At 46.1% G+C, this 9,116-nt stretch overlaps 1 protein-coding gene across 2 annotated transcripts in view; it reads left to right on the top strand.

The window, feature by feature from the left end:
- Positions 1 to 7,678, top strand: part of LOC102022925 (cocaine esterase) — a 29,364-nt gene extending 21,686 nt beyond the window's left edge. The window contains exons 1-10 of one of the 2 annotated variants that reach the window (XM_005403721.2): positions 81 to 226; positions 907 to 1,040; positions 1,121 to 1,379; positions 1,794 to 1,892; positions 2,162 to 2,302; positions 2,425 to 2,505; positions 3,959 to 4,103; positions 5,768 to 5,905; positions 6,437 to 6,509; positions 6,952 to 7,678. In XM_005403721.2, coding sequence (XP_005403778.2) covers positions 131 to 226; positions 907 to 1,040; positions 1,121 to 1,379; positions 1,794 to 1,892; positions 2,162 to 2,302; positions 2,425 to 2,505; positions 3,959 to 4,103; positions 5,768 to 5,905; positions 6,437 to 6,509; positions 6,952 to 7,138 — 1,353 coding nt within the window. In that variant the 5' untranslated portion in view covers positions 81 to 130 and the 3' untranslated portion in view covers positions 7,139 to 7,678. Of the gene's footprint in view, positions 1 to 80; positions 227 to 906; positions 1,041 to 1,120; positions 1,380 to 1,793; positions 1,893 to 2,161; positions 2,303 to 2,424; positions 2,506 to 3,958; positions 4,104 to 5,767; positions 5,906 to 6,436; positions 6,510 to 6,951 lie in introns of those variants that run through there. The other variant, XM_005403719.2, reaches the window with a different exon arrangement.
- Positions 7,679 to 9,116: the final 1,438 nt, after the last annotated feature.

The following is a 9,116-nucleotide window of genomic DNA, read 5'->3' as shown; positions in this document are numbered from 1 at the left end:
TGATAGGGTGAAGTGAGGAGCCATCATCAGGTTTTGAACACAACAGACCTTGGAATAACTGCCTGTCATTGTCACTAGGTGTCTGCAAGATGATCAGTTAAGTAGTCCAGAGGGTCTGAAGCTGTTTAATATGACCATGCCTTCTATCCCCATACCCATGTCTGAAGACTGCCTGTACCTCAACATCTACACACCTGCCCATGTCCATGAGGGATCTAGCCTGCCTGTGAGTATTAAACCATGGTCAGCTTGGGTATGGAGAACACTCCTTCTCCAAGAAGAGATTTTGACTAAGGATCTGGCTTAGTGATAGACATTTGCCTGTCAAGCACAATGTTCTAGTGTCAAATCCAAGCACCACAAAATCAAATAAAAGTGAAAGAGAATAAGAATGGACATAATTAGCTTGGTTCCATTGCAGTGTAGACCCTGCTGTGAAGCCTTCTGCTATGGAGACCAACAAGGGCTTCTCAGGTAGGTTAGATGAGAACTGACCCTTAGCATTAAGTCACAGAACCCTAACTAGTTCCAGAGTTCAGAGGTCTTGGTGCCCAAGAGTTCAGCTTTGAAGTGACCCAAGAGCCCAGCTGCAATTTATCTGTTAGGCCAATGAAGTAACATTTTTATTAGTATTTAAGCAGGACAGTATCAGAACCCCCCCCATTTCCATTGTCCAGGGGTCTGAGAGTAATAGATCCATTTGTGGATTCATGTAGTTGACCCAAAAGAAAGAAAGTTCTCTTCTGCCTGATTGAACTTTGGTCTGTGACCCATGCCTCAGTTGTACAGTCTTACTGGAGTCCTTCTGGTAGGTGCTTAGAGCTGAAGCAGTGGGTAGTGTATGAGGAGGCCAGGTAGTGTTTGGGCTGAGCAGAAGTCACATGGCATGTGTCTGTACTTCCCCAGGTGATGGTATGGATCCATGGTGGTGCGCTGGTTGTAGGCATGGCTTCCCTGTATGATGGATCCCTTCTGGCATCTTCTGAGAACGTGGTGGTGGTCATTATCCAGTACCGCCTAGGTGTCCCAGGCTTCTTCAGGTGAGCCTGGGGCTGTGCTGGGAAATAAGGCTGAGCAGAGCCAGAACAGGCCTGTGATCACTGTCCCTACCACTTCTCAGCACTGGAGACCAACATGCCACTGGCAACTGGGGCTACCTGGACCAAGTGGCTGCCCTGCACTGGGTACAGCAGAATATTGCTCACTTTGGAGGCAACCCTGACCGTGTCACCATATTTGGCGAGTCAGCAGGTGGCACAAGTGTGTCCTCACATGTCTTGTCTCCCATGTCCCAAGGACTCTTCCATGGTGCCATCATGGAGAGTGGGGTAGCCCTACTGCCTGATCTCATCTCCAGCTCACATGAGGCCATCTCCACAGTGAGTACCCTTGACCAACCTTGCCCAGGACCCCTCTTTCTTCCCTCACCTTCAGAGCCTCTGGTGCACTGTCATTCAGTGGGAACAACAAAGGCAACTGAGGTGTCTTGGGAACTGCTCCTTTCTGGGAATTGCTAAAATCCTCAAGGGTGAGAATCTACATACCTCTGCCTCTAAAAACCTGAGTATGATCTGTGGTCAGCAAAGATAACTCATGGGGTACTCATTGTGGAACCATGGGAATAAATGTGATGGTCCCTTTGGCTGAGACTTCCAATCAGCAGGGAAGATAGAAGAATTTGTTACTGGCAGCAATTCTTACTGGGTGTCTGTGACATTGGGGTTTGCCTGTATTTGACTGAGTCCTCTTCCTGCCTGGAAGGATGATCCAGGCCCTGCCTGAACTAATTTCAGGTGGTGGCCAACATGTCTGGATGTGGGAATATTGACTCAGAGGCCATGGTGAGATGCCTCCGTGGCAAGAGTGAAGAGGAGATTGTGGCTATTACGAAGGTTGGCTGTTCTCAGATGTGTATGAAGGGGGTGATATTGTCTGAGGGTGTGAGTCCCTTTTATCTGTTCAAATAACCACATGTGCATGGGTTGCTGTCCATGCAGACCTGGATGGGAAATGTGCACAGAGATGTGCTAAGTGAAGTGTGGGAATCCTGGGTGTGGATGTGAGCATCCTGGAGTGAGTTAAGAGGGGCTGGAAGCAAGTCACTGGGCATTAGAAAATATCTGAGACCTGACCATCATCCCTGACTTGAATGCCCCATTAGTCCTTGAAAATCATCCCTGCTGTAGTGGATGGGGCCTTCCTGCCTAGGCACCCCCAGGAGCTGCTGGCCTCTGCTGACTTTCAACCTGTCCCCAGCATCATTGGTGTCAATAATAATGAGTATGGCTGGATCATCCCCATGGTAAGGTGGACTCCCAAGCCCTCAGTAGTTTTGGGTGTGCATTTGGTTTGTAGTGGTCCTCTGGGTTACATAGGTGCATACTGATCTCACTCTCAGCTCTATACTGTCCCTCCACTACCCAGATATCTGGCTTTGCTGACAATCAGAAGAAAATGAACAGAGAGACTCTACAGGCTGTTCTGCAAAGCATGTCAGCACAGATGGTGAGGCTCCTGTGTTCCTGTTATGTGCCTGGATATCTCCCCAAAGTGTCATAAATGCCTGTTATGGTTTGAGTCTGGATGTCTCCCTATAGCCTCTTGCAATCATAGGGTGGGCTTCTAGAGTTTGTGATTGATCCATGGTCCAATGTTAGGATTATGGTGTTAGTGGTACACTTGCCCTGGGGTGAGGAGCTTGCAAACAATAAAAGGGAGGGAGAGAGGTTTGTTGTTCCCACTGCCACTCCTCCCTTTTTTGCTCTTGCTGTTTTTACCGTCTTCTCCTGGTATGAACTGTTACCCTCGCCATGTGCCAGTCTGTCCAGGAGCCAGCCAAGTATTGACTGAAGCCTCCACAAATTGTGAGCTCATAAACTTTTCCTCTTTATTGTGGACTGGGGATTTTGTCTAAGCAATGAGGGAAAAGTAACCAAGACAGAATTTCATACCAGAGAAGTGGGGTCTTGCTGTGACTATACCTCACTACATGGTTCAAGAGCCTTTGGAAATGGCTTATGGGAAGTGTTTGGAAAGGATCTGAGAGTTCATCTGAAAGAGAAGTGCTAGAACACTTTTGGCTGTTCTGTGTGGGAGATTCTGGTCAGAGCTCAGAAGACCAGAAGGCTGATAGAAATCCTGTTGGTAAAGAGCAGGTTTGGGAAGTTTCTGCTGGGAAGGACTGCATTGGTTGTTGGACTCTAGAGATGTGTGTTATGGCTTGTCTAATATTTGTCTGCATTTTGCTTGTGTCCAGAGACTTTGCCTCAAACTGAGATTAAGGACGATGGACTAATTAGTCTGGTGGAAGATATTTCAAGGCAGTCAAATGTTGAGGCGCTGGCATGGGTATTATTGGGGGCTGTTAGCCATATTTATGTTGAGAATCAGGAGCAAAGAGCCCAGCAGGATGATTTAAAATGTTGTGAGCTTGGCTGGAAAGGAAGTTCCAATGAAGCTGTGGACTGTAAAGACAGAGCTGAGATCTCCATTGCTTAGAAGGAACAAGAGTAACAAAAAGACAGCATGAGGCCATCAAAAGAAGCAGCAAATCTCCACCCTTTGCAGCCTCAGAACTACAAAGGTGAAAGACTTTGCTCTGAGAAGAAAGCTGTAGAGTGCCATGTTTCAGTTGGCAGCGGTGGCTGCACTAGTTTTTAGAATCGCAGAGGCATACAGAATTTGTCCCTTGTAATCAGAGTGAGTGCTCAGCGATCCAGGAACTTGAGCCCTATTGCCAAGAGAGTTCCTATCTCAAGGATATGGCACTCCCAGATTCATGCCCATGCAGCTATCTCATCCAAAAGAAGCTACACTATATATGTGGTTGAAGATAGGGTCACCCCAAGTTTTGCCCATTTCCTAAAATCCTGAATCCATCAGCTGTTTTCCCACCACAAGCTCCCTCCCATACCCCAAAACCTATCTAATCTAATTGTCCATGATCTACCTGAGCTAGATGTTGCCTGCTGAGTTTGGTGACCTGTTGATGGAAGAGTACATGGGAGACAATGAGGACCCCCAGGTCCTCCAACTCCAGTTCTATGAGATGATGGCAGACTCTATGTTCGTGATTCCTGCCCTCAAAGTAGCACATTTTCATCGTGAGTACATCAGTAGCTGAGATCTCACTGCCTATGCAATAGCTCAGAGCTGTGAGGTGAAGTAGAGTTCAGATCTCTTCCCATATTTTATTGAGCCTCTAGTGCCAGATGCTTGATATCTGTCATCTCAGTATATCTTTGTAGTTAAATCTTAAGCAAAAAGAGCAACTCTGGAGGATCACAATTACTGATTTTAAGATATATTACAAAGCCATAGTATTAAAAACAGAACGGTAATAATGCAACATAGATCCATAGACCAATGGAACAGAATAGGAAACACCATAAGAAACCGAAACAAGTACATCAATGCAATTTTTTGGAAAGGAGCCAAAAATATGTGTTTAGCCAATTGTGCCAGGAGAAATGGATATACATATGTAAAAGATATGAGATCCTTTTGTTCTGTAATTCCAGTACTATGTGAGGCTGAAGCAGGAGCATGATTAATTTCAGCCTATTTTGGGACATTTAGGAAATTAGTGAGACCGTGTGTCAAATTTTAAAAATTGAGAAAGGACTGGGAATGTAGCTCTGTGAATTCCCAGGGCTCAATTCCCAGTACTGCACACACATACAGAAAAAGAATACTGTATCTGTCTCTAGGAACACAAAATCCAGTAAATGCTGATGAGGATTAAGGATATAGGGAAACAGGAAGCCTTCTCTACTCATGGTTTAAATAAAATTAGTATAGCCATTATGGAAATCATTATGGGGTTCCTCCGAAAACTAAAACTAGGTTATACAACTCTCAGTATATCCTAAAAGAATGAAAGTCAGCATACTACAAAGAGGCCGGCTTAGCCATATTTAACATAGCATATTTTGTAATAGATAAGTATTGAGATGTAGCCTAGGTGTCCTTCAACAGATGAACAGGTAAAGAAAGTGTGTATGTCCAATAGACATTACTCATCTGTAAAGCAGTATGGACTCACATCATTTGCAAGAAAGTGGATGGAACTGCAGATCATTATGTTAAGTGAAATGAGCCATGCACAGAATGTCACATATCAGCCTGGCATGGTGGGGCACGCCTGTAATCTCAGCACTGGGGAGGCTGAGGCAGGAGGATCCCTGAGAGTTTGAGACCAGCCTGGGCTATAAAGTGAGCTCATGACCAGTCTGAGCTGCATATTGAGACAAGGTCTCAAAAGGAGGAAAAAAAAAAAAAGAATGTCACATATCACATATTTCCTACATAGGATAAATGTGGAGAAAAGGGGGGGATATGAAAGAAGGAAGACCAGTAGAATAGAGGAAGGAAATCAGTGAAAGGAGGAAGAAAGAGGGAAGGTGGAAACAGGGGGAGAATGATCACAGTGTTAAATGCATGTAGAAATATGCCAAAATGAAACCCATGAGTCAGTTCACCTAATATGCACTAAAAGTCATATTCATACTTAATGTAAGAGACAGACATCTTTCTCATTGTACAAGTGGAGAAACTGGGGAGAGTGAGTTGCCCAAACTACTCAGTTGGGGAGTCCAAGGTCATGACTTATCCAAGGCCCTTCCCATTGTTGCTGCTGCAACCTGGGGCTCTTTAACAACACTGTTCAGGTTCCAGTCAACTTTGGACTTAGATATTTTATCCCCAAGGGTGAGGCAGAAGCACTCCAGTTAACAGGTCACCAAGTCACAGCTGTCCACCTCCTCAGGTTTCCATGGCACTGTGTACTTCTATGAATTCCAGCATCCTCCCAACTTCCTGAAAAACATCAGGCCACCCCACGTGAAGGCTGATCATGGTGATGAGGTTCCCTTTGTCTTTGGATCCTTCCTGTGGGGCCAGAAAGGTGAGTCTTCTCGACAGCGGAGTAGGGATGGGCTCTAGCTGGGCCCCTCAGTTATGATTTCATTCACAGTCCAGATGAGGAAGCTGAGGACCAGAGAGAGGATAGGGTCAGTGTCCACTATCTTATACCTCAGGAGACTGTGCTGGGGTGAGAATCAAGCCCTTGCACTTCACTCAGTGCACCCTCCTCCAACTGTCCTCATCCTGACCATGGGGTCCAGCATGGGTAAAAAGGGCAGGAGGGACTGTCTCACAGTATATTCATTTTTTTCAATGACTTACCAGAGTCAAAGGAAGAAGGGATCTTCTGGGTCAGCACTGAACCATGGCTCACTTTGTCTAGAGACTGAGATGAAGAAGGTTGGGCAAGGGGAGGACCTGGCTCTAGCATAAGTGGGGAAGGAGAGTACCAGACCTGATGTCCAGGGTCAGCCTATACTTGAGCGATGAGATTGGTACATGAATGTGCAGCAGGGTGAGTGCGGTGAGCATCAGCCAACGACCTGCATTTTTGTCCTCCTTTGCTCTGCAGCTCCCTTCACTGAGGAGGAGAAGCTACTAAATAGGAGGATGATGAAGTATTGGGCCAACTTTGCACAAAATGGGTGAGATGATGCCCCTACCTCAATCTTCACATGGTGTGTGAACCCATCAGGTGCCCCTCTTATCTGTGGGGACTTTGTTAGCATATGTGTGTACTAAATCACACATTAACTCCTTTGCAAGACCAAGAATTGTTTGGACACAGAGAGGAGCCTTTCCAGTATAGGTTACTCATCCCTCTCCCAGTGACCTTTGTGGTGGACCATAGTGGTGTGACTCAGAAACAGCCCTTCTCTAAGAGGGAGGGACTAAACAGGACTGGAAGGCCTGTCTCACATGGAAGGGACACTAGTGGGATGGCCTTGTTCTCTCTATCAGGAGAAGTTCCCCTTAATCTACACTTGCCAGCTTAGCTGTCAGTACTGATGCAAATCAAGATACTCAGGCAGTGTTCCAAGGACTCAGACTGACCTCTCACCCCATGTTGGGAGGATATCTTCACAGGAACCCCAATGGTGAGGGCCTGCCCCACTGGCCTGCCTTGGACAATGAGGAGCTGTACCTGCAGCTGGACATTGAGCCTACTGTGGGCCGTGCCCTGAAGGCCTCCAGGCTGAAGTTCTGGATGGAGACCCTGCCCGGGAAGATCCAGGACCTAAAGAGGGCTGAGGAGAAGCACACAGAGCTGTAGCCCTCTGTGTGTGGGAGGGATGGGTGGGTGTGAGCGCACGTAGGGTCTGCCTATGACATACACCCACTCGCTCACACAGCCATTGATCCACTCTTCATGCATCCATTCAGCCCTATCTCATGAAGAATCTCCTGCGTAATGTTCATTGCCAAGCACACATTGAGTCTCCTCTTATTAGGCACTCATTATATCCCCCACTGTTGTTGTTTGTAGCTAGATGTCTCTCATGTGGGCATAGGTGGGGCTTTTCAGAGGTGCCTGGATATAGGGTGTGTGATGTTGAGATCAAATATATGATGCTGGTATTGATTCATGGTGCAGTGCTAGGATTAAGGATGCCTCACCCTCGGTGTGAGTGATACCTGCCCTAAGGGTGGGTAGCCTGGATAGGATATAAGGGACAGAAAGAGGGCTTGCTGCTGTCACTTCTCACTTGCTGCTACTGAGCTTGTTGCTGCCTTTTGCTTGCCATGAACTGTTTCTCCTCTGTGATGTCCCTCGGCCCTGCCATCCTGTCTTGGAGCCAGCCTACTATGGCCTGAAACCTCTACAAAATGTGAGCCCAAATAACCTTTCCTCCTTTAACTTTGGGTGTTGGGTATTTCGTGTCAGCAACAATTAACTAAGACACCCAGGGAGCCATGGATGTGTAAGTCCCAATGAACATCCACCTTCCTCACCATCACACTGGATCTGGATCCCTTTTCCTTTCCTTACTATATCTTCATGCTTCTACCTTATGTCTTACTAGTTTGTATTGAAAGTGATGAAAGTGATGTCTTGGAGAATGTTATCCACACCTGGGTGTCAAAAGTCTTTTCACCTCTCAATTATTCCATCAGTGCTCATATCTATATAGGGTAACAGAAACTCAGGTTATATGAACCTAGGCTCTTTGTATATTCAGGCTGCCGTAAAGCAGTATCATAATCTAGGTAGATTCTAAACAGCAGAAATTTGTTTTGAGATTGGGAGACTAAGAAGTGGGCATCAGTACACTACCAGATTTGGCTTGTCCTCTGGCTTATCAATGGAACTTTCTCACTGTGGCCACACTTGGTAGAAGGGGTAAACAAGAATTTTGGAGGTGTCACAAGGTGGAAGGAGCACATCTAGAGCTCCCCAATAGCAGCTGGGCAACAAGGTTGCCAAGTACTGAAAATGTCTCTACCTATTGTCCACCTATATTAAATGGCATCTATTATTATATTTTCAAACAACTCACCCACTCATCTATTTCTGTCCAGAGAAGTTGCGGACTCTATTTTTTTGAGCACTAGAACTGCTCATGTGCACTTGCCCTTGGAGCCTGGGCCAGTTGCGGGTGATTCTGGAGAGGCAGGCAGGTCTTTAGTGGGCTGTCTCCTGAAGTTTACTGTCATTTTCATGGTTTCTGCCGACAATGTCAGGACCACACATAAATGATCATTGCAGACCTGCAAAAAAGTTTGTGTAAGATCTGTTTGACCAGTGGTATTGGAAGGTCCACACATATATTGCTGAAAAGATTCCATCCCCTGGCTCCCTGATGGTGTCTACATCCAGGCAGATTCTCCTGTCTTTGAGAATTCCCCTTGCATCCTCCTTACTCCTTGCCTCCTACTCTTTTGGGTCATCCATGTGACCAATTTTCTTTTCACCTCCTTGTGTTTCTTAAACTATTTTTGGCTTCTCCAATAAAAACTTGTTATGTGTTTTTATCTCATTGTAGGGATATGCCAAATTGTGTCCAAGCTGCTTCTTTGTTGTCCTCACGTACTTTTCCTGTGTTGTTAAAATGCTGTATCCCTTGTCCCATACTTGTGCCCCCAGTACTGCTATCTTTGGCCAACTTGCCTTACTGGGACACCTTTCCTCCTTTCGTCCATGCATTTAATTCTGAAATACAGTGTATTCTAAGTGGGGTTAAAAGATGAAGATGGTCACATTACTCACCCTGGACTCAGGTGGCTAGAAAAGAGCACATTAAGCTTGGGCT

The sequence above is a fragment of the Chinchilla lanigera genome, unplaced genomic scaffold (genome assembly GCF_000276665.1).
Source record: "Chinchilla lanigera isolate Chin_1 unplaced genomic scaffold, ChiLan1.0 scaffold00083, whole genome shotgun sequence".
NCBI lineage: Eukaryota > Metazoa > Chordata > Mammalia > Rodentia > Chinchillidae > Chinchilla > Chinchilla lanigera.
The sequence above is the reverse complement of the archived record's forward strand: the minus strand, read 5'-3'. Positions and strand labels throughout refer to the sequence as shown.